This window comes from Drosophila takahashii, chromosome 2R (genome assembly GCF_030179915.1).
Source record: "Drosophila takahashii strain IR98-3 E-12201 chromosome 2R, DtakHiC1v2, whole genome shotgun sequence".
NCBI classification, from domain to species: domain Eukaryota; kingdom Metazoa; phylum Arthropoda; class Insecta; order Diptera; family Drosophilidae; genus Drosophila; species Drosophila takahashii.
Genome location: NC_091679.1, coordinates 42,978,643 through 43,002,239, shown reverse-complemented (window position 1 = coordinate 43,002,239; position 23,597 = coordinate 42,978,643). Strand labels below are relative to the sequence as shown.

The 23,597-nt window shown below is 42.5% G+C and overlaps 3 protein-coding genes across 3 annotated transcripts; 2 read left to right on the top strand and 1 right to left on the bottom strand.

The window, feature by feature from the left end:
* Positions 1-2,419: 2,419 nt before the first annotated feature.
* Positions 2,420-5,895, bottom strand: CAH14 (Carbonic anhydrase 14). The gene is made up of 2 exons (XM_017137451.3): positions 5,730-5,895; positions 2,420-3,343 (listed from the first exon to the last, which is right to left on the bottom strand). The coding sequence occupies exon 2, from the start codon at positions 3,326-3,328 to the stop codon at positions 2,441-2,443; it is 888 nt and encodes a 295-aa protein (XP_016992940.2). The 5' UTR covers positions 3,329-3,343; positions 5,730-5,895; the 3' UTR covers positions 2,420-2,440.
* Positions 5,896-19,302: 13,407 nt separating this feature from the next.
* On the top strand, positions 19,303-21,388 carry LOC108054458 (uncharacterized). The gene is made up of 4 exons (XM_017137429.3): positions 19,303-19,893; positions 19,952-20,150; positions 20,209-20,316; positions 20,377-21,388. The coding sequence occupies exons 1-4, from the start codon at positions 19,488-19,490 to the stop codon at positions 21,344-21,346; spliced, it is 1,683 nt and encodes a 560-aa protein (XP_016992918.3). The 5' UTR covers positions 19,303-19,487; the 3' UTR covers positions 21,347-21,388.
* A 228-nt stretch (positions 21,389-21,616) lies between these two features.
* Positions 21,617-23,597, top strand: LOC108054490 (luciferin 4-monooxygenase). Its single transcript, XM_017137470.3, has 4 exons — positions 21,617-21,967; positions 22,115-22,307; positions 22,371-22,493; positions 22,585-23,597. The coding sequence occupies exons 1-4, from the start codon at positions 21,622-21,624 to the stop codon at positions 23,558-23,560; spliced, it is 1,638 nt and encodes a 545-aa protein (XP_016992959.2). The 5' UTR covers positions 21,617-21,621; the 3' UTR covers positions 23,561-23,597.

The window sequence follows — 23,597 nt, the reverse complement described above, 5'->3', positions numbered from 1 at the left end:
TTTCACATTTAGGAAACCTCAGTTGATCTTTGACCATGTGCAATCTTCAAGGTTGAAATTGTCCAGATTATGGACCAAACGTTCGCCTATAAAAGAGCTCCCACTCTGCAGTGGAGAATCAGTAAACCAAGAACCACCGAAACACCCAAATCAACATGAAGTTCTTCCAAATCGCTGCCCTTATCTTTATCATTCTCGCTGCTCTTAGCAACGCTGCTCCTAAACGTAAATATGTGATAAAATAAAAAACTGTAACTAAAACAATAATATGTAATATTACAGCCGGTACGCTTCTCGTATGGACTTCCAATGATGGAAACGCGCACCAAACTGGTTAGGATCTAGAGGATACGAATAAACTGATAAATTTGTCTTGCTTTTTTAATATATACATTTATTAAAAATGTTCTAGAATGTTTAAAAGGCACCTAAATAAAACGCTTCTGATTAAAATAATAATACCTTCTGAAAGGGTATAGGAACAGGTATTTGTTGAGCTCTTTATTGCTCTCATTTTAATAAACAAAAACAAAGATCAATCTGCTGATTGATCAGTCGGCACGTGCGAATTAATGGTAATTAATTTTAGGCTTTCTTTGGAATATGAAAAATACAAATTGTTTATATATTCTAGAAAATACTAAGGTAATGTATTTGAAGCTTGATTATCGCCTGTGCATCTAGTATACATGTATACTATGTATACGTATGCATACGTACAACTTGTTATTCGCATCTAAATGGAAATTGTTTGGAGCTTGTTTTAATTGTTTGACTTGCCAACTGCTGACGGCTAAGCGATGCAAAGATGGGTTGAGCTGCCTGTTGTTGTTTGGGTTAGATTTGCCATTTGGACTGGAACTGTGGCCACTCGAAAACAACAGTCCATATTTAAACATGTATATATGCTAACGAAACCGTTCGCAACTTGAAACAATTTCCCAAGCGAAAACTATTTGGATGTCCTGTTTCAGCCTCGGTTTCATTTTGCTACTGAAACCGCTCCTTTGGCTGTTGCCCCATTGTTTTACTTTGTGCCACGCCCTCGGCAACGCCTCTATATGCTTCGTTACATCAACAATTATTTTAAACTTTCGCCGCAAATATTTCCTTCGCTGGTTTTACGCCTGAAATAAATCGTAATAGGAGTTGGCCAGTTCAAAATGTCTGCCGGTGGTGGAATAAATAGTATCCTATATATATATTTTCTTAGCCGCCTAGCTGGACTGGGCTAATCCTTTTGATATTCGTGCGAAGGAATTTCCGTAGCCAGGAACAATTTGCGCCGCGTTTGAAGTAGCTAACTATGCTGTTCCCCCTGCAGGACTCCCTTTGCGGTGGATGTGGGTGCTGCTGGGCCAGTCAATAAGCGAATGCCTGGCTTCCTTCCTGCAGATCCCGGAATCCCAATCCCAATCCCAATCCCCATCCCCGAATCCGGAATTCACCGTTTCGCTTTTGGGCCAAAGCGTTCAGTTTCAGGTTCAGGTTTTCCCTGCCTTCACCGTTCAAAGCGATTTTGAGCTCAACTTTTAGCCAATCAGTATTCGATTGCCTTTTTCTGGCCAGCGGGCGTTTATTGAAAATTAATTTCGACAATTTTCGCAACTGTTTTAGCATTTGCAGCTGCGAGGCATTCTCTCTGATTTTTCCCACTGCCCTCTGAACGAAATGAACAAATTCCCCAGGTTCTCCCTTTTGCACTCTTGCTATTTGCCTGGCTGCACCTGCAGACAGTCGGTCAAATAGGCAAATAGTTGGCCCGAGAAGCCAGAGTCAAAGGCTGATGGACTGCCGACTGCCTGACTGACTGCTCATGGGGTGCGAATCACGAACTGAATTGCTCAACTGCTCCTCGAGGAATGGAAGGACGAGGAAGGACTCTCGAGCTCACCGCATTTCCATGCACGTCGCAAGGCTTTAGCTTTGCAGTTCAAACTTTGAAAGGGCAGTGAATGCAAAATCAGAAGCAGAGGATTTATTTCAAACACGTCGTCAGAGTTCACTTTTACCGTCAGACTCCGTAACGATTTTTAGATTTTCTCATAATGATGCAATAATAACCTTGGTAATCGGGTAAAAAATCCTAAACTCTTTTCAAAGAAACACATTTGTTATGAATAATAATTTTTAACTTTGGAAGTAGTCTTAAAAAATATTAAATTATTTTGGAGTAACATCAATTCTACACAAGGATTCTAAGAAAAAAGTAAATATTTTTTAACAAAAACTACAGGCCAACGGTTTCTTGTTTTGTTAGTTAGTCAAAGCATTTATAGAGTGCAACTCCTTATCTTTCGAACCCCAAGCTCAGAAAAGGCATTTTTGATTTTTTATAAGGGGGTTATAAGCCAAAAAGATATAGTCATAGACACACAGATGCGGTCAAAATAAGAATAGTAATTTATCTTCAGTCGTTATAAATTTATTAAAATCTTCTTTAATAATTAAAGTACACATTACGACTGCCCAGCGGTTGTTCCTGTCGGGAATTGCTGGAGTTCCTGCTGCCATCTTTTCGATAAAGTGCCGAAAACTGGGCCAACTGATGCGAGCTAACTTGAGAAATCACCGGATTGATAAGCCAGGTGGTGGGCAGCATCACCTCCCCGTTATCGTAGGTTCCATGATAGGTGTAGTGACCTCTGCTGAATGGTGGGATTAATGATTTCAGTTCAAAGGGCGGCAGTTCAATCGAAGATCCTGGGTGCAGGATCCACTTGAGATTGTCGCAGATATTCTTAAGGGGTTCATTCTTCACAGGGGTCACTGTAAATAAATAGGACAAAGTGAGGTATTCGGAGGCTCCTTTTTCCTGAACACATCGATGCAGTGCCTGCATCTCCAGACAGAAGTGTTTCCTTCCAATCGAATGCTCGGACTGCAGGGTGCCCCACTTGAAGATCGCCTCCACAAAGTGATATTTTCCGGTTAAATCAGCTCCGTTCAGGTGGGGTAAAAAGTTGATGGGGGTGTAAATCCGCAGGATCACCGTACTTCCATTATTCTCCAGAACGGTAGCCATTGGAAGATCCTCGTAGTGCGTCCAATTTAAAGGAGATTTTAACTGGTTTTTAATCACCTCGCTCTCCACAATATTAATAGGCGAAGGCCTGCGATCTAGTCTGGATTTTAGCCTCCGGTTAGCCAGCGAATTAACCACGTTCCTCAGGATAGTTCTCCCCGAAAGAAGGTTCAGTATGAAAGCCACCGCCATTGTGCAGCTCACCATCATCATGATTACCCGCGAATCCTCCGCCAATTTCATAACCAGGCCGAAACAGTTGATGAACTTCAGCCAAAAGTAGTCAATCATCGGGGGAAACATTGCAAAGCCCGGGTACTAAATGGTAGCGGTTAGTTAATTGAAAATGCCAATCAAGAAATGGAAATCATATGTGGGCAAGGGCTGTGGTCATTGGTCTCAAGTCAATATTGACCAGCTGTAGTCTAAATTAATCCGTAATTATTATTTGCAGACAAGGGAATATTTCGAAGGCCATGGGCAAAAAGACATTCATCTATTTAATCAGAATTGTTAATTTATTACTCTTACTGGTGTCAAGTATCTATAAATTAGCAGGCCTGTTCCTATTTTCCCTTTAGATTTTCTCAAATATTAATATTTAGTCGGCTTACAAGTAATTACAGAAAACTGCTGGAAAAGCTATATAGAAGCTTAAATAATTTGTATAAAATTGACGTGGAAACAATGATTTTAAATATCATAATAATGTAGGCCAAACGTGTAACTTTCCCTTTCAGGATTCCCCTGAAGTGAGGGCTGAATCCTTAACAGCATTTCCATCGGAAATCAGCTGGCAGAGGCTTTGATCCAATGCTCAGTTTACCCTTTCAATTAGCCGGCTCATTGCTCGGCTTGGTAATCAACTAATTACTCAACAGGCTGGAACTCGAATCACTGTACCGAGTACCCGTCACTTTGAGAAATGAATATTGAGCACGAGCATAATCTAATCAAAATTTCGAGTGCAGGCCGAGTCAGTTGCAGTGTTCTTGCAGGATATTGAGAAGGACGACAGAGGATCCCCAGGAGAGAGAGCTGGCCACTCGAAGTGGGTCGAATTATTAATTTGCAATGGGTTAGGTCAGTTACACATCTGAGGGGCGAACATTTACGACCACTGAAGTTTTGTTGGCCCGAAGTGAGCCATTCAGGGCACATGAAATTGTGACCCCCGCCGGCCATGAATGTGGGATCCTTTTGTTTGGGCCACGTTGAAGCGATGCACTGGAAGCGCTGAGCCATAAAGCAGATAGGCCCAGGACAAATACAAGGACAGGGGACACACAACGATGTCGGTTTATGGGGCTTTGTGCCAGGATGCCAGAATGCCAGGACACCAGGACACCGGGACGCCAGGACACCAACGCACAGGCACAGACTCGAATAAATACCTAGCAAACACAGGACTCCCTCGTCCGCAGCCCCACTGCCAAAGTTCTCGGCGCGTGCTTCATAAAATAGTCATAATGCATGTTTTTATGAAATATGAAGTGGCCAAAAAGTTGCTGCCCAAGCAAAAACCCACCGAAACCGAGCAGCCAGCAACCCAAACCTGTCTGGGTTGGCCTATTTGGTGCATAAGCCAAAACCAAAATGTAAATATTTTGCCATGTAATTATTTGTGCACAGGACTCGAATCCGTCGTCGTGCCGCTCGCTCCGTTTTATGTGTGTGTGAGTTTATGCAGAGTCTTAAATGTATTAGTGAGGCCATTAAAAGTTGCCAAAAGTCTCCAAGGAGAGCAAACCGAAGGAGTGAAATTGCATTGGGATTTTGGTCTTGGCTTTGGCTACCATAAAATAATCATGTATTGCCAGCAGCATTGTTCGCCGGAAGGATTAAAGAGTTTCGACTGTTTAAAAATGCCCCAAAGGTTGAGAAAGCTATATAAAGCGATATATGGAATTATTTTCGAATTTCGGGTTTTGTTTTAGATTTCTAAGTCTAATCGTTTTGCTTAAGGAGACTTTATTCTTCCTTTTTTTGGGCACCCATTTCTTATTATAGATGGGAAGAGGCTCTCCTAAACTAAACTAAAATAAATTTAAAAGTTTTCAGTACTTTTTCCTATAAAATAATCCGATATTAAATTTAAAATAAATCTAGATTCAAACTTAAATATTTCCCTGCAACATAAATTTTCGTACGGCCTTTGTATCAGCTTTTTTGGTACGGGCTAAAATGTCGCATTTTCGTTTGTTGTGGTTATAGGTAAAGTTGTTTACAAAAGGCTGGGATACGTTCTATATAATGGGCCCTGGCTACCGACCTTTTGCGATTGACAGGCTCATGGGTTTATGCTCAGCTGAAACGGTTTTACGGTTTTACCGTGGGCTGTGGCTACTGTCAATATTAACTGCTGGCCAGTAATTAAATTGAGACCATGGCAGGCACACAAAAACGGGCGGAAATTATTGCAGCTTTCGTTTATAGGCCACCCATTTCCACTCGAGGGAAAAAAGGGGGGAGGGAAAAAGGGGGAGAAATGGCTGCTGTTCAGTTTCAGACTGGCGATAACTTTTGACTTGGCAATACACAAATATCGCTGCAACCAGGTGAGTTGACATAAGTAGCAGCATAATAACGAATTTATTGTGCCTTTTATTTTCACTCTCCTGGGCAAAAATATGTATATTGGGGCAACTTTTATCGCTGCCGAAACGAAACTTTCGCCGTTGTAACCAGGAAGTTGCCAACTTACTTTATTTTCTTTCCTCCTGCAGCGCTCCTCGCTCGGAATTAGCAAATCAATGCGATATGGTGGAATTTCAGGATTTTTGCCAGGTGTTTTGACTTTTAAACAAAAAACAAATCGAACGAGAAATAATCAAAGTTTTAATTCGATGGAATTTTCCTGGCTGCTGTGTCAGTTTTTTTTTTCGTCGTGCACTTTGACAATTTGAGACTAAAAGTTTTTGGAATTCGGAGAAGAATCATCTTGAAATTATTAAGACATGTTTCTTAATTTTTTTAAGATCTAATTTTCCGATTTATTATCTCTTTTAGCAAAATTAATATAAGTATTTTAGTGGTATGTTTAAATTTAAATATAAAACTTGTTAGGTAAATATTGGAAATTACTTTTAAAAATATAAAAATTTTGCTCTAATTTACAATTTTAGTATACCTTTAAAAAAAAAAAACGGAAGCATGTTTCCCGTTTTTTCTTTAAGTGCACCTTTTGGGCTTTTGTCCTTGACTTTTGATTAACGTTTTGTCTAATTTCGCTTCCAACGAAATTGTCTCTGCTCCGAGGCTACCGAAGTGCCAAATCCTATCCAATTTCGTCTGCAAAGAGTTATTAATCCCGAATTCCGCTGCCCAATTCCATGGCAGCCCCCGCACCCCCCTCTCCATGAAATTGCTTGTTTACTTGGAATTATGCAAATTTCAGCGCAATCACAGAAGTGATGAGGCCAAATGACAAATACAACCCCATGCCAACCCATACCATCCAATCCTATCCAATTCCGACCTTATGGCCAGTTGCATTTCAAGGCCCGCGTCCCTGTAACTAAAATCCCCTTAAGTGCTTGCTTTGGCTGGAAATTGAAAAGAAATTATTATAACTTGTATTTGCATTTCGCTGGCTGGACTTTACCGGATGAGAAGAGAGTGAGAGTTCCTCGACTGCCCGGGGCACACTGGCTACCAAAAGTTTTCAGCTTTCAGGATTCGCGTTTTGGGTTTCGGGTTCGGATTTTTCGGGCAACAAAAGTCAAGGAAATGTATGCAATGTACGTGCAGTGCAGGGCGGAATTTATTCCCCTCCTTCGCTGCCCTCCAGTTGATCACTGCGATGGATAACTGGCTCGTCCTTTCGCAGGACTTGTTATTAAAAAACTTTCGCCGAGTGCGTCGCATGTTTGGTTCCTCTACTTCTACTCTCCGGTTATTTTCCATCTTATTTTTCCAGCTCGCCGGCGAAAGTTGAAGTTCAAAATTAAAAGGATTAGCAAAGGGTGGGGGTGGTAGCACAGGGCCAAAAAACAACTTTGTAGTCTATTTAATGCTAAGGTTATTTTTTCGGCACGCAAATTTTTCGGAAGGCAGGAAGCAAAGTTTTTTGATTGCAAACTTTCGATGTGATTGCAGCGAAATAAAGAGGGTGCAGCCCAAGCAATTTTTTCCCTTGCACCTTAAGTGGATCGCTGCCGAATGAAATCTAATTCAATTTCTAATAATACCCCAAGGAGGGAGGGATATAACTTTGCGAAGAGACTTGCATTTGTGTAGCTAGAAACTTTCCACTCTCCATATACCAGAGACCATGGACCATATGTGTGTGTTTTTGTTCGGTGTTCGGGGTTCTCGAAATTGAAAAGCAAAACTTGGCCTGCAGTTGAGACTTTAGCCAATGGAAACTGCATTTGTATACAATGCATTCGAGCTGTCCAAAGTTCAGGGTCCTTCCGAGACTCTGAGATTCCGAGATCCTGTGTGCTGGTGAGTGCGAGTGTGTCGCATCGGGCTGTCAACACTTTGCCTTTGACTCGAGCTCCGGGATCGAATCGAGCACTTCCGCCCACCGTCGCCCCCGACCTTTTGTTGTTGTTTATCGGAGCGCAAAAGTTTGCGATGGAAGCTGAAAAAGTTTGCACAACTTTTCCCCATCCTTCGCCAGTAAGCTGCTGCAGCAGAAACTATTAAAAGTGTATCGACTCATTGGAGCTATGGCTATTTTTTAAGCCAAGCTTATCGAATTACACGTTCGACATGGGACTGAAAAGGCAGCTAAGTGATAACCGTGTTTATGCCACTTCGGTGTTTCATTTGTCTGTGCTTTGGCAGTTGCTAAGGGAAAAGCGATAAAAAATATCAAATCAATGCACAGGAGGAAGTTTTGTTGTAGATTAACGAATTAAAATTTTCCGACTTTGGTAAAGGTTTTAAGAAAATTCTGTAATAAGTATAGATATTTTTTTTGATTATTTTCTCTTAAGGAAAATATTTATATGTATTATAGTCGGTAGAAAGATTAATAGCACTATCGATACTATCGATGGTTTTAAATTTTAGGAAACAAAACAAAGTGAATCGATAGTCATTTTACTTTTTCTTACAATTCCAGTTAAACTAAAATTATTTTTAAGAGTTTTCGTGGGTTTATCTAATTTGTTTTTACCTTCTATATTTTTAATAATTTCGATGTTTCACAACTTATTTCTTCAAAGGGTAAATTTTTTGAGCTGTGCAGGAATGACTGCAAATCAATGACAAAATGGAAAGGTGCAAGTGCCGTTCATAAAGCATTTTGCATGCCAACTAACTGAGCCATCCGACGGATGGAAGGCAGTTATGCCAGGACACGGCTGCTCCTGCAGTTTGTCGATGACTCCCAGACAACTGCTGTGGGGATCCTGGAGAAAGGAGACTGGAGAGAGTGGCGAGGAGCTGGCCAAACGGGAAAACTGGTCATGTCAATGGACCCAAAGTGTCTCTGTCCCGGCTACGTGACTGACATTAAGTATTGTCAGTGGCCCTTCCTCCTGCTTTTTTCCATCTTTTCGCCCGGCCACGTTTATTACTCTTGCAAAAATCATGCAAATGTCCTGGCCAAAGGATGCCGGGCCCGGCTTATGGTCGATTTCGAGCAAAGCAAAGTGTCCTCTAATGGTAATGGGTCCTAAATGCGCCTTTCAACCTCGCCAACTGCTGGATCCTCGGATCTCTCTGCCCGGAGACCGTTCGTTCGTTCGGGAAGTGCCAAAGCGAAAATAATGTGTCAAAACATTAAAGGGGGTCCGAAGAGACACTCAATTTGAGTGCCCAGCAGTGGCAGCAGCCAAAGCTCAGAAGTGAAAGTATGGAAAAATGCTAAAAAGTGTCTGGAGCAGTTTACAAGGTATCCTTAAGGATATAGTTGGGCTGAGTAATAATCTATACATGTAAAACTCTCCATAAAATTTGAGAGATCAATGTAGATAGCAAAACTAATACAGATACAACACTCATATATTTCATATGTTCTTACTCGTATTCGTATTCTTAAAATAAATTGGTTCAAGACTTACGATGCCCAGATTTTTTTCCTAAATTTTTAAAAATCGTTCAGATATTGAAGGCTTTTTTAGATTTTTTTTTGCTTTGCCAGCACAGTGCGATTAAAAATCTGTGAGCCACAAACTCATTGAAATTTCACTTTTGCAAAGTCGCCTCTCCTTCTGAATCTGCGCCAATCAATTCGCTATCTTGGTCTCTTCCTTTCCCACTCCAAACATTACCATTTCCAATCCCAACACAATTGCATTTACATTTTATTCAGCAATTCCCTCATTTTTTCTAGTGCACATTTTTTTTGCAGAGCAGACTCTGCGCGATTTTCAATGAGGAAAACAAATAATTTTCCTTCTTTCATTTGCAGCATTTGCTCTGGAGCTGATGCTTTGCAAATGCCCTTGGCGGTTCACAGTGGAAATAATGGTTATGATTTCAAAAGAAATAAAACAAAAATTTAATTAGTAAAATAAATGGTGCCTTCTCGAAATTGTGGAGTCTATAATTTTAGTTCTGCGATCTTCATATTTTTCTAACTGCCATTCAAAGGCTTGATTCTAATATTCCATGTGCATAAATCAGGAAGTTGTAGAAAATAAATAACAAACTACAAGAAATAGGGAAGCTGATTTTTTCACAATTCTAAAACCATCGAAACTATCGATAGTTCTATCGATCGTTTTACAAACTCTACTGTGCATCCTATGCAGAAAGACATCAAGGATTGACCTTCTAGTTCGCAAGCAGTTAATTAATCGCGACTTGATTGGAAATTTCAACCACCGTGCGGTGGTTGTGACATTGCTATCCACTGCGTTGGATCCACCGTGGAGTCCTGTTCGCCATTCGCCGGGAATATCCTTCTCTGCTGGTGGCATTAATATGCAAAGTATGATATGCTGTTGAGCTGCGATTTGTTGCACTCGATTGGGCGAGCTTAAATTTACATGCAAATATTGAAACGCAAGCCACGTGCCACACAGTGAGGCAAGTGAGGTTTTCGAGGAGCCACAAGGAGTCGACGAAGGGGACAGCGCAAATATTTGCAGTTCATTAATGTTTTGCCAGCGAGTGTCATTGAAATTGGATTTGTCAAATCTAATCGCATTATTATTTGAGCACTGTCTGTGCGACTTGCGGAGCATTGTGAAGCATTCCATCTGCCCAGGCAGCTGACAACTTTAGTTTACACTCGACTAGCCCACATATATGCGGTTTTTATCACTCGGAGAAAATTAAAATAGGGGTAATAATAACTATAAGTTTTCTTTTCTTATTGTTTCTGTATTTTTATAGAAACCTTTACGTTTTACTACATATTTTTAAATAAATGTATTTATAAAGAAAACGCAGTAGATTCCTCCATTGCATATTCAAATTATATATTATCTCTTTAATTTCATTTTTTTTTCGGTGTAGAAATTAAAAGAGGTTATTTCCTGTAAATACTTTTTAGCTCTTCTGAGTTACAGGTGTATTTTTTCAAAAATACGTTAGCCCGTCTCTCTGAGTGTGGAGCACTCGCATTGCATTTCAATTAGAGGGGCACGTGTGTCGCCGTCGCCTTTCGCTTTCGCCTCATCCTCATCCTCTTCCTGGCCCGCATTTGACATTGTCCCCCGGATCGGATCGGATCGACCTGGCCAAGTGGAAGTAGTCAGCTGGCGGAGGAGGAGGAGCGCGTGCCTGGCCAAGTTAAGCGGCACACGACCTGCGGGCAGTGCAACAATTGTTACCTGTTGCCGGGGGACACGTGTGCATTAATCCTCGGCAGAGGTGGGAAAAAGGCGGAAGGGCGGGGAAAGTCGAGAAAGTCGGTGAAAAAGAGGTAACGTGCTGGCTGACTGACTTAATCCGAGGTGCGAAAATGCAATGAACTCGGAAAATATGCTCGGCATCAATGGATAGAGGATATGCCATTCAAATGCCTAGGATGTGCCGCTTAGCCAGGGATTTGCGTAAGGATAAAAAAGCATTTCAATGTCCCAGCTGGAAGTTATTCCGTTTATTGAAATATATATCGGGAGGCACGCGAGGCATTCGAGCGGCTCAAAATGTGAGGAGGTAGCAAGGATGCACAGGATGCAAACAGGATGCACACAGCAAACAGCCTAGCCACACACAATTGGCCAGGACTTTGCTGCACTAAACTGGCCAAAGTCCGTGTAAATCCCGGGGCCCTAATGTGTTCCTCATGGCCTATTGAACGCTCGGCTAATAGGATTGCCGAGACCGAGGTTCTTCTGAGTCCTGCAGCCCCGAATCCTGCCTCATGAATGGACAAGGACGAAGAGGAAGTTGTCTAATCTGTGAGCGCTCGCCTTACGCTTTTGTAGCTTACACTCGCATTTGCATTTGCATCTGAATGCAATTTTAATTATACAATGCCGCCGGCAGGGTCCTGCAGTATAGTCCTGTGTATCTGCAACCTGTCCGTGTCCTTTTGCGATTGCGATTGTGTGTGTGGGTGCACCGGTGCCCGTTCGTTATCCTTATGTTTTATGCATGCGGCAACTGCGCGTTAACCGTTGCCGGTGGCCAAACCCGGTTCTTAGAGTCGCATCCTTGTTATCCCGCTGACCTGCTTCCGCCGTGTCCTGCCGTGTCCTTTGTCCTCTGCCCCGATTGCCCTTGCAAATGCATGCAAATTTAAACAGTGATTTCTGGCCATTCAATTGACATACAATTTTCCACTCACTGCCAGGGCCAGCAAACAAGTCAAAACAGTGATGGTTCGGGTTTTTGTACCCCAAAATGTCCCATGGTACTGACTTTGTGTACCTTATAAAACAGAAACTAATGTTCCGATTAATTTGATTTATATTTAATTCATAATTGACTTCACATTCAATCGCTCACTTTAATATTTAGTTTATAAATAAACTTGCAGGCTCCCTCAGGCATAATAAAACATTTGTTGAATGTATTTGTCATCGCGTTTAATTCTTAAATCCTTGTTCAGGGGCTTCATTTTTCCCACTTGTTGACTGCATATAAATGTATGAAGTTCTATTGTGAAATTTAAATCATTTTAATGTCGAAAAATTGTTTAAAAAGTCTAATTTAAACTAATTTTTTTAGGTATTTTTTTTAGAGGTACTTACTATAATAACAGTAGACTACACTTTTTCGCCAATTTAATTCTAGTACGTTTTTGCCAATTTTTTCCGAATTTCGGTTTTATTATACCCGTTACTCGTAGAGTAAAAGGGTATATTGTATTCGTGCAAAAGTATGTAACAGGTAGAAGGAAGCGTTTCCGACCCCATAAAGTATATATATTCTTGATCAGGATCACTAGCCGAGTCGATCTAGCCATGTCCGTCTGTCCGTCTGTCCGTCTGTCTGTCTGTCCGTCTGTCCGTATGAACGCTGAGATCTCGGAAACTATAAAAGCTAGAAGATTGACATTTTGCATGCAGATTCTAGGAGTTCCTACGCAGCGCAAGTTTGTTTCAAAAGGGTGCCACGCCCCCTCTAACGCCCACAATCGCATATATACGATTTTAAAAATTTCAATATTTTGGAAAAGTAAAAATGCAGTTTTATTGTGTTTATCAATACCTATCGAAATGTAGAAGAAAGTTTTTAAATCGGACCATTCGTTAAAAAGTTACGGCGGATCAAAGTTTTTCTCCATCTCTTTCGCACTCCCTTTAGCTGAGTAACGGGTATCTGATAGTCGGGGCACCCGACTATAGCGTTCTCTCTTGTTTTTAAATTTTATTTGTTGCCCGAAGATCTTTTCCCCCAAAAGTAAAAAATCACCAGCTTTTCCAGCACTACTCTTGCATATTCATATATCCTCGGAATGGGCTGGGCTATAACTCCAAGCGGAATTGGAAGCGTTAATCAAACGCTAATGAAAGTAAATCCTCCTTCGAGCGCTCAATTTGTTAACCCGGGGAAACCTAGGAAAATAGTATTATAAAAATACACAACGGTAAACTTCGCTAATTACATCAGGAGTAGAACGCAGTCGTCGTCGAGCAGTAGAGCGCAAAATAAATTGCACCGCCCACACACACGAAGGATTTGCAGGTGGGTGGTGGGTGACGGGTGGTAAGAAGTGGGTGGTCAGGTGAGAGTAAGCTATAACTCGTTGTCGGGCGCAAGGACACTGCGCACATGCGACTCACGCAAGGACGTCGCAGACCGACAAGGACACTCTGGGGCGACGCGACTGTGACATTTTCACAGCCACCCACCAACACGTCACCCAACCACCCAACAGAACTCCACAATCCAACCTCGCTTGCCAAGGAATCAAACGGCTAAAAAAATGAACAGGTATTTAAAAGAGCCTGGGTGTTTCTTATTTCAAGGACGGCTGTCAGCACGTGTATTTCAATATGAGAATTTCTGGAGAATAAGTCTACGGCATATTGGATATCCACAGAAAGGGAATGCGAAATAAAGTTGGCCTTTCGTAAATAAAAATCCAGATTCCTTCGTAGATTCGCAAATTAGAATTTCAATTTTAGATCAACATTTGTCTTAAATTTCCTCGCAAAATACTGCATAATTTGCAATGCTAAGAAGGGGAAGCCTAAACGATGGGAATGAGTGGATGAATATAGAGAGGTAAAGACGGGGAAGTTCTTAGTTGCAATTTGCCACTGCCTGATTAATGATGGTTTCGAATGGATCGAATTTGCTACATGACTTTGTGCATTGGTAGTCGTGTGTATATATTTGGAAGGATGTGGGTGGTTCAGTGTGCTTGCACTTAACCCACTGACAGCAGCAGTAGTAAAAACTTTCTCGCTCCGCTCCAATTGCTTGGGCAACTTTAAATGCGTTTTTTCATCGCCTCACCCTGTAAATTCTAAATGAGAGCGGGTTTTGGGGGTAAACATATTTTTCGGTAAGGAAAATTAAGTAAGGGTTAAGTAAAGGTTAAAAATTATTTAAGTGAGGGTTAAGTAGGAGTTAGACAAGGGTTTTCTAAATTGTAAAATTCGGTTTCTAAAATATATTCGTTATGATTAGCGACAAATCAAAAGCTTTTATCAAATACGAATTTTTATACTATTGCTACAATTATATATACGATTCCTTATTATACATATCTGCAAATAGTCAGGATAGCAACGGATTCGACCCCAGGCCGCGTTATTTTTCCTTCCTCTTCCTGTTTTGTATGTTTCGTTTTCGCTTTTTTTTTCTTTCAGCTGGGAGAATTACTTTCGCAGTATTTTTCTTTGGCTGTTAATGCTGCGTAAGGATGTTGCCAGCCGGTTTGTTGCTGCTGTTGCTCTGTATTCATTATTTATACGCAGGTCCTGGCAGTCAGAGGCTTTTTGCATTGTGTCTGAGCTAATAAAAAGCAGTACCAGAAGCAGAAGCAGCAGCAAAGTTGTATTTTCTAGTTGAATTGAATGCCTGCGGTTAGCTGCAACGTCGTCTTCAGAGCGCAGGAATTGCTCCTGGCCACCAGGACTCCTCCTCCTCCTCAGCTCCCCTTTCTATATTCTTTATTTTTTTCCGCCTGGCTAAAAGTTTGTCCTCTGGTCAGCAGTGCGTTTTGACCACGTCCATGTCTGCATCTTGTGCAGCCAATGAATTGAATTGTTGCTTGTTTTTTGTGTTTTCTGCTCTGTGTTCTGCCCTTTGCCTTTCGTTGTGTGCCTTTGTTTATGCAGGCAGAGCATAAATTTTCTAAGGTTTTAGTTTGCGGAAAATTAATTTTTTTTATCTCTGCCCTGCTGCTTTTGCTGTATTTGCTTTTATTATGTTTTATGTGCTGCACAGCCAGAAATGCAAAAGGAGAAGGGAGCTGGAAAAATCCAGGCAAAAAGCAACCGCAAGTAAATTAAAGTTTTGTTTTGTTCATCCGTCTGTCTTTTGGTTGGCTTAAATAGCCGGCAAAGTGTTTTCGTTGTCAGCTCAATTGGCCTGGAACAAGTCAAAGGGGTCAAAAATTATCTAAAATAGAACTAAACTAAATATATAAATTAAAATAAACCAAAAACCACAAAAATCTGACCAGCAAAATCCTAAATTCTTGGGCCACTTGATTTTCCCTTATTAGCCTTTTGGCTTCAATTCAAATGCCCTGTAATTAAATTGCAATTGTTCGCGAGTTAATGAGCAATTATGAGCCATCAATTGGCAGTGGCAAACAAGCCTGACATTGGCGCCCTCGCAAGTGGCTCAAAACAAAGAAAATCCGCCGAAATGAACATTTTAATTGGCTGCGACGGACACGTGCACACACCTACGTATCCTGGCGCTCTGTCACACTTTATTTACAGTTGTGTTTAAAATAATAAGATTTATTAAAAAATGTATTTAAAAAAAATAAAAAGCCTAACTAAAGCTTTAACAACTTTTTTTATTTATTTGTCAACTGAATTTCTTTAATATCTAAATAATTTTTAAATTATCTTCTTATTTCATAAATATTAAATATTTCAAGTATTAGACTTTTCACAAATACTTTTTAAAACTTTAACTCACTCATTTTGAATACTTGTCTTATGGTTTGAGAAAATACTTATACAAAAATGTTGAATTTATTTAAAAAAATATTTAATAAAAAATATCCTAATATATTTAAAATAAAATATCCTAATATTTTGAACACAGCTGTATTAAAGAGGCACTTACACAGCTGCAATTCAAAAAGCGGCGACAATTGTGAATGGCTTTTGTCGATGGCACAGGCACAGTTGGCACACTCACATTCACACTCACAGTTGCCGGGCAACAATCGCACGTAGGTCCTGTGGAAAAGCTGAAGCAGGATCCTAATCGGAAATGGCGATTTCCTGGCCCCGCCTTCTGCCGCCCCTTCGCCCCTCCCTCCCCGTCACTTCCGTTCGAGGCCATCGTTAATGGGCACATTAGGTGCATATGTGCGAATTTTCTAATTAAAATTTTTTGGCAACTCATTTTCCGTAGGTGGAGCAGCAGTAGCAGCGGCAGTGAGCAGGTGCAAATCGCATAATGGGTTGGCTGAGGCGTTAAAGCGAGTGAAAAATCAGTAGTTAACACAGGTTCCGGAGTGCTTTTGGCAAGTGAAATTAAAAATGCATTCGAAACGCAGTGTGGGGAGCAGTAAAAGACAGCGTTAAACTATAATTGGAAGCTGTTCTTGCAGGTGATAACATCATTCTATTAAATACCCGCTAAGTGGAAAGAGAAGTAGTAATCTTTTGCACAGCTGTGAGTGAGTTGATTTATAGGGAACTACTTAAATATATATGGTTTTTATTAGTAGGTGAATGAAAAGGATAAACAGTTGCTTTGAGTTAAAGGTTGAAAGGTTTAAAGAAACAATCAACTATGAAATTTAAGATAATAGATACTGGGAACAGCGACACAAAGAAGAATTGACATGTGCCCAATGCAAGACAGGCGTGTGAACTTAAAAAAACAATCTGACCCCCTGAACTAAATATTTAAGGACCGTTCCTTTACTTCAGGGATAAGAAGAACGGTTTATAATGAGCAGATCCAATAAACCAACTAAAGCACATTATAACAGCTTCTCAGTATTATCTTCTATTGCCATCTACGAACATTAGAACAACGCTTAAATTAAATGCTTTTTATGTGCCATTGGGGACCGAGTCCTTTTCGAGTATCACACACATGCACTTGGAAAATTTCTTCCACCCCCTTTCCCCCTTTCCACGTCACCCAAGCTCCATTAAACAGATGCGTAGTTTCCTCAGGGTTAAGTGCCACGCCCCCTCCTTCCGCCGCCCTTGCACCGATTTGGGCCCAAAGCGAAAACGCTTGCGAATCGAGTGTGTAATTGGTTTTGTGGCCAACACACACAAACAAGAAAGTGCAGTAAAATAGGACCTCCGTTTTCCAGGACATTCATTATGCATATTGGCCCATGTGTGCCTGTGTGTGTGTTTGTTTGCAGACACAAACACTGGAGAACATCTATAAGGCGCTCTAATTAATTGTTAATGAGTCATTTGGACGGATTATTAGTGTTGTAACGATTTGTAATGACGCCTAAAAGACATCTCTCACTTGTGAATTATTAAATGCCACGTTGCATAATCTCATTTGAATTATTCAGGCCGTCCTCGAATCGTGGGTAATTTGCATATATCGATGCTAAAAGGGATTTCGAGTTAATTAATTTAATTACATGTTACAACTTTAAAGAGGTTTTGAAATTGTTTTAAAGGAAACAGAATACTTTGCGTTTAATCTGTAATTATATTTCTTAACCATGCCCTTTATTAACTTAGTTACAAAGGACCTCTTACGATAATTAAAGCTGTGCCCGGGGTCAAGTAATTGAATGTTTTCTTATTCTCTAAGACAGTTTTGTGATTTTATAACCACTTTTCCTTAAGGATGTTAAGGAATCTTCCCCAAGGATATCAGGTTTACTTCCTTTTAAGTTGTGTTTTTCTCGTTCTTTTCCTTTTCTGATTCTTATCTAACTGTCAACACTTTTGCGGCAAATTAAATTAAATCATAATTTCAATTACCAGAAAATTGACCACAAAAGCGGCCAACGGTCATTACACTGGCCATCATGCCCCCCCTTTTTTTCCAACCGCACCCCCAACACCCCCCACCCAATTCATTAACACTTCAAAGTTTTCTGGCTGGGAATGGAAAGAGACGGCGAGAGGGCGAGCAAAAGAGACGGGGGATAGCACGCAACAACACTCGAGGCGTTCGTTAATTTGTTAGATGAACAACAAGCTGCTGTCGCATCTCTAAGGTTTTTGCGGAGAAACCCCCCTACGAACATTTCCTACAGAAAAAATTTCACAGCCTCCGGCAAAAGGCAAACAATAAATAAGCGCAAAAGAGCAAGGGCTACTGTGCGAGCGAGAGGGCGAGCTATACATACCCCACTAAATGTATATAGAGCGCACCACAACCGGAAGAAACTATTGTTCCGGAAAAGTATGCCCAGCTAGGGCGGCGGTGGAAAAAAAAGCAAAAATGATTTCGCACAAACTTTTCTGTTTAGTCAATCATTTTAATTAAGTAATTTTTTCTTTTTCGCCTACTTGTCGTAAAAGTTTTAATAGACGGGGGGAGTATTGTAGGTTGTAGGGGGTGGTTTAGGGGGCAGCGAAAGCAACTGCATTTTGCGGTTAATTATAATGTTGGGCCTGATTACATTTGCCAAGTCTCTCTGGTTGCCTAGTTGGTGACTTTCAGTAATTGCCGAGATTTGAAGTTAGTTAAATGTGGACGCAAGTTGTTTGTTTTGCTCCCAAGACGAGAGTTCTCTCAGGTCATGAAAAGGCTGTAAAAAAGTTGCCACGAACTTTTATTAGCCGCTGATCTAGCCCTCTTGAGCCACCTAGTTTGTTGCACATTCCTCGACCGACCGCGTAATTAATTAAGTTTAGTTTTTGCATCCCGAGAATTCAAGTGAAATCAATGAATCAGGCGGGGGCGAGGCAAATCCGAGTTTTTCACTCAGTCCGTTAGAAACTATCTCCCAGAAACGCCCCCTTGAACTTCCGTTCGCCGATGTTGAGCAACTTTTCGCAATCGAAGTTTAAGCCACCACCCCAACCACCCACAGGTGGATGCACCTTGCATTTTAAGTTCCACCTGCACCACTGCCCCCTTCCAACCCACTTGCCCCACAGCCATACGGTTGATTTCCTAACTAAGCACGCAAATGAAGCGTGTGCCCATCAAGGATGCGACTCTATCTCTCTGCGGTTGAACATACCCACTACCAGTTATTCGTACAGCTGGGATGCGTACATATCCTTCTGGCCGGGAGGACGAGGACTGACGCAACAAGGACCAGGAATCGTGGCACGTGGAGACAACCGCAGGAAGTGGAAGAGGAACAGTCAGGGATCCGAGTTGCGGAGAAGTGAATGGAGCTCAAACCGTGTTTAATCGTTGAAATTATGCAATTGCGAGACGACAGTGGGCTTGGACTTCCACTATATGGCACAGTGGTTGGAGACTTAGAGAAAATGATGAAAATATAAAAAATAAAAAAAATAAAAATATAAAAAAAAATAATAAAAAATATAAATAAATTGCATTCCAAACACTTTTCATGTAATACCTAAATACATTATTTTAGGTCGTAAAGCAATGTAGTTTATGAAGGTATATAAAATCAACTAATACACTTAAAAACACCTATAAAATCACATCCTAGAGTTCCACGAAGGCAAGTTTCACATCAAGACTTTTCTCGACCTTCATCTTTATAAGCCCTCTTACTATAATTTTGTTATTTTTAGTCACACTGGAATGGTAAACATCATACAGCCCACATATATGACATCCCTTCGAAACAATGTCAGCATTCTGGGCATAGCAAAACATCTGACAATTTGGCAGCACCAACTGTCGCCTAAAGTCAGTTATTCGAAGTTGCTATAGATATGGATACACGGGTATGGGTATAGAGAACGTGTTGGACTAATTAGCAGATCGCACATCTAGTTCTGACACCTCCCAGCGACCGAGCTCACGGAGCTGCCCTATATATATGGGCCAGACCACACTCGCCGAAACTCAGTTGATGTGTGTGGAGGTTTTGTTTCGACGAGAAATGGCGGCCACCAAGTACGACAGCTTTGAGAAGATCTGGTCTGGTCCCAAGGACAAGGAGTACTATGGACCGGACATGACCCTAGGCGAAGTGGCCCTGATCATCCTACGTCTCTATTCGGACAAGGTCATGCAGGTGTTCGATCCCACGGGAGAGGAGCTCACTGGAGCTCAGTTGTTGGAGCAAAGTCGTCGATTGGCCCATGCCTTTCAACGCCTCAAGTTGCAAAGGGGAGATGTCGTTGGTATTTCGGCCAAGAACACCACTTATCTCACTGAAGTTGTCATTGCAGCCCTGCTGAATGGAACCCCCATCAATCCACTGCATCCGGATTTTGACCCAGGTAATACCTCTTTCCCTTGCATAACCTTATAATGCAGCTACCTAACTTGAATCGCCAGAAACCACCGCCTATATGTACGAGATCACCAAGCCCAAGGTGATATTCTGCGACCTGGACAACTACCAGACCTTGAGTGCGGTCAAAAGCAGTCTCAAGTTCAAAACGGAGATCATCTTGCTCACTGGAACTCTGCCGGGAGTGCGAAATATACAGGATTTGCTGGCCGACGGCTGCACTGGATACGATGAGAAAACACTGTAGGTAGATGAACTTACCTTGAAATTAGGATCCTTTAAAGTAGTCCTGTTCCTTTAGCTTTGCCTGCCCGCATTTGAGTGGCGATGACACGGCCTTCATAATTACTTCCTCGGGAGTAACCGGTTTGCCCAAGGGCGTAACCCGTCTCCTGAACAGCGCTAAAATGTAAGTAGTTCTACAGTTACTTTCTTACTTCTATAATAACCCTTAATGGTTCTTGAACAGCCCTCAGTTGTTCACCTCAGAAACTGTGCTATTTTGCATCAGTCCGCTCTACTGGATCAGCTGCATCTTCACCCTGCTCGCCTCGCTGGTCAACGGATGTCGCAGGATCATCACGAATCGTCCTTTTAGCGTGGAATACTTTGCAGATCTGGTGGAGCGTCACCAGGTGACCTTTGTGCTCACAGTACCCCACCAAATGGCATTGTTGGCCAAGAATCCACGGAGACAGGAACTGGCTGCCAGGATGCAGTCCGTCCAGTCCTTTGTGTGCAGTGGATCCAAGGTTCCTTTGACCATCTGGCGGCAGTTGTACGAACTACTCGGAGCTGATCGTTTTGCCGTGCTCTATGGCTTAACTGAGATTGGTGGGATCTCCAAAAACGTAGGAGGTCCTTTGGGCAGCGAGGGCAAGCTACTGCGAAATGTCCAGGTGCGTTTGGTGGATGCACATGGTCAGAGTTTGGGTACCAATCAAACGGGTGAGATCTTAGTAAGGCTAAATCTTCGCTGGGGTGGCTACTACCACAATCCCCAGGACACTCAGGTCACTGTAACCCCCGATGGCAAGTGGCTTCTGACCGGGGATCATGGCTACTTCGATGACGAGGGATGTCTGCACTACCAGACCCGCGATACCGATGTCTTCAAGTACAATCACTTTCCCATTTATCCCAAGCAAATCGAGGATGTAATACTCAACCTACCTGGAGTCCATGAGGTGGCTGTCTTTGCCATTCCCGATGAGGTGTCCACTAATCTCACAGCCTGCGCTGTGGTTCGGGATCAGGATGAACTGGGTGGACAGCTAACAGAACAGGATGTCAAGGACATTGTGGAGCAGCACCTGAGCGAAGCCTTTCACATACGCGGCGGAGTCTTCTTTGTGGACAATCTACCGAAGACGCAGAACAACAAGGTTCAGCGCAGGAGAATCTGGCCCGAGTTACAAGAGGCCACCACCCATCTATGAGATAACCTTTGATAATAAAGTCGTGCTTTTCTTAATTGTAAACACTGTGAGTCATGAGAAGAACTGGGAGAGATTAAAAAGTTTCCATATCTGCCGTGTCTGGTGGACAGCTGGTTTTGATTAGCGGACTGAGATGAGTAAATCAGCATCTATTTTAGTTGACACTTGACGTGCCCGACTAATTAACAGCTCCACTTTGTTTCCCGCTGTCCACGGAGCCGTATAAAACGCAAATGAGGCGCCATAAAGCACTTATTCGATCGTGAGTGATCACCATGAGCTGTGAGGTGCACTACGATGCCGCTTCGCGCACCTGGTTCGGTCCGCGGGGCAAGGACTTCTACGGTCCGGAGATGACCCTCGGCGAGGTCATCATGCGCGTGCTCCAGATCAACGCCGATCAGGTGATGCAGCTGTGCGATCCCACGGGTCAGGAGCTCACCGGTGGTCAGCTGGCCCAGCAGAGTGCCCGCATCGCCCAGGCCTTCAAGAGATTGGGCTTAAGGAGGGGCGATGTCGTCGGCATCTCGGCGAATAACTCCACCTACCTGACCAGCGTGGTCATCGCGGCCCTGCTCCGTGGAATACCTATTAACCCACTGCATCCGGAGTTTACAGAGGGTAAGCTGAAAACGAGTAAAAGCTAGTTAAGGCGAGTAGCGAGTAAGAGCGAGTAGCGAGTTAAAGCGAGTAGCGAGTATGCCATAACTTCTTAAATATTTATTTTGATTGTAAGGGATTTAAATATCATTAAGTTTTCTTTTTCAGAGACCGTTAAGTACATGTATGACATTACCGAGCCCAAGGTAATCTTTTGCGATGTGGAGAACTATCCCGTTATAAAGTCGGTTAATGAGAGGTTAATCAATCCCGCCAAGATTTATCTGGTCAATGGAGAAATAGATGGAGTACTCGACATAAGCATGCTGCTGAATGATGATGAGTGCATTACGGCTGCTGCGTGAGTACTTATAATCTTCGTGAAGAGTAATGGAGTTACATATATATATCTTTCCAATTTTAGTTATGTACCTTGCCCAAAATTGCACGGAGATCACACGGCCTTTATTGTTTGCTCCTCGGGAACTACGGGGATGCCAAAGGGTGTGACCCGATCCCATCGCAGTTTACTCTGTAATTGCAAAAAGTAAGTGATGAGGGGGTGTGAATTTGAATTAGGTGGATTACCTAAAGGGATTAACTAGATAGGATCTGTTAATATTTAATTCCATTTACAGCCCCAATACCTACACCAGGGATAGTGTTCTGCTCTCGTTCAGTCCCCTCTACTGGATATCGGGAACCATTATTCTGCTGGCCTCCCTCCTCAACGGCTGTCGTCGGATCATCACCCATCGTCCCTACAGTGTGGAGTATCTCCTCCAGCTGGTGGCGAATCACAAGGTGACCTTCCTGTTCCTGGCCTCCCACCAGATAGCCCTGCTCTCGAAATACGAGAGTGATGTGATGCAGCTGAAGGCACAGCTGCAATCCGTGAGGGTTCTGATTGGTGCTGGATCCAAGGTTTGCAAGGCGGTGTCCCGCCGGATGTACGAGTTGATTGGCAGCCAGAGGTTCATCGTGGGCTATGGACTTTCTGAGATGGGAGGGTTGAGCAAAAATGTGGGTGGCCCAGTGGGTTGTGAGGGCAAGGTGATGCGAAATGTGGAACTGCGGGTGCTGGACAAACTGAAGATGCCACTGGGCATTAATGAGGTAGGCATCGTCTATGCCCGATTGCGCTACAAGTGGGAGGGTTACTACCGGAATCCCGAGGCCACCAGGAGGGCCCTCAGCTCGGATGGCCTGTGGTTCCGCACCGGGGACATTGGTTACCTCGACAGCGAGGGTCACCTGTACATCCAGACCCGCGACACCGACGTCTTCAAGTTCAATAACTTCCAGATCTACCCGGAGCAGATCGAGGAGTTCATCCTGCGGTTGCCCGGTGTCAATGAGGCCTGTGTCTTTGGTATCCCCGACCATGTGTCCACCAATCTCACTGCCTGTGCCGTGGTTCGGACTAAAAGTCCCGAGGGAGAGCGCCTCACGGGAGATCACATCCGGAATATTGTAGAGAGGCACTTGAGTGGAGCGTATCACATTCGAGGAGGTGTATATTTCATCGACAGTCTGCCAAAAACACCCAATGACAAGCTACAGAGGCGAAAAGTCATGGGCCTAATTCAGCAGCTCAAAATCGAAGCTCAATAAAAATAGGTTATCACTTCTCCCAGAAAAAAAAATTAAT

Bases quoted from the DNA above. Each gene is read 5' to 3' on its own strand.
- CAH14 (XM_017137451.3), bottom strand. From the start codon at position 3,328: ATGTTTCCCCCGATGATTGACTACTTTTGGCTGAAGTTCATCAACTGT.
- LOC108054458 (XM_017137429.3), top strand. From the start codon at position 19,488: ATGGGCCAGACCACACTCGCCGAAACTCAGTTGATGTGTGTGGAGGTT. The intron at 19,894-19,951 runs GTAATACCTCTT...TTGAATCGCCAG, and splicing joins GCATCCGGATTTTGACCCAG to AAACCACCGCCTATATGTAC. The intron at 20,317-20,376 runs GTAAGTAGTTCT...GTTCTTGAACAG, and splicing joins CTCCTGAACAGCGCTAAAAT to CCCTCAGTTGTTCACCTCAG.
- LOC108054490 (XM_017137470.3), top strand. From the start codon at position 21,622: ATGAGCTGTGAGGTGCACTACGATGCCGCTTCGCGCACCTGGTTCGGT. The intron at 21,968-22,114 runs GTAAGCTGAAAA...TTTCTTTTTCAG, and splicing joins GCATCCGGAGTTTACAGAGG to AGACCGTTAAGTACATGTAT. The intron at 22,308-22,370 runs GTGAGTACTTAT...TTCCAATTTTAG, and splicing joins GAGTGCATTACGGCTGCTGC to TTATGTACCTTGCCCAAAAT.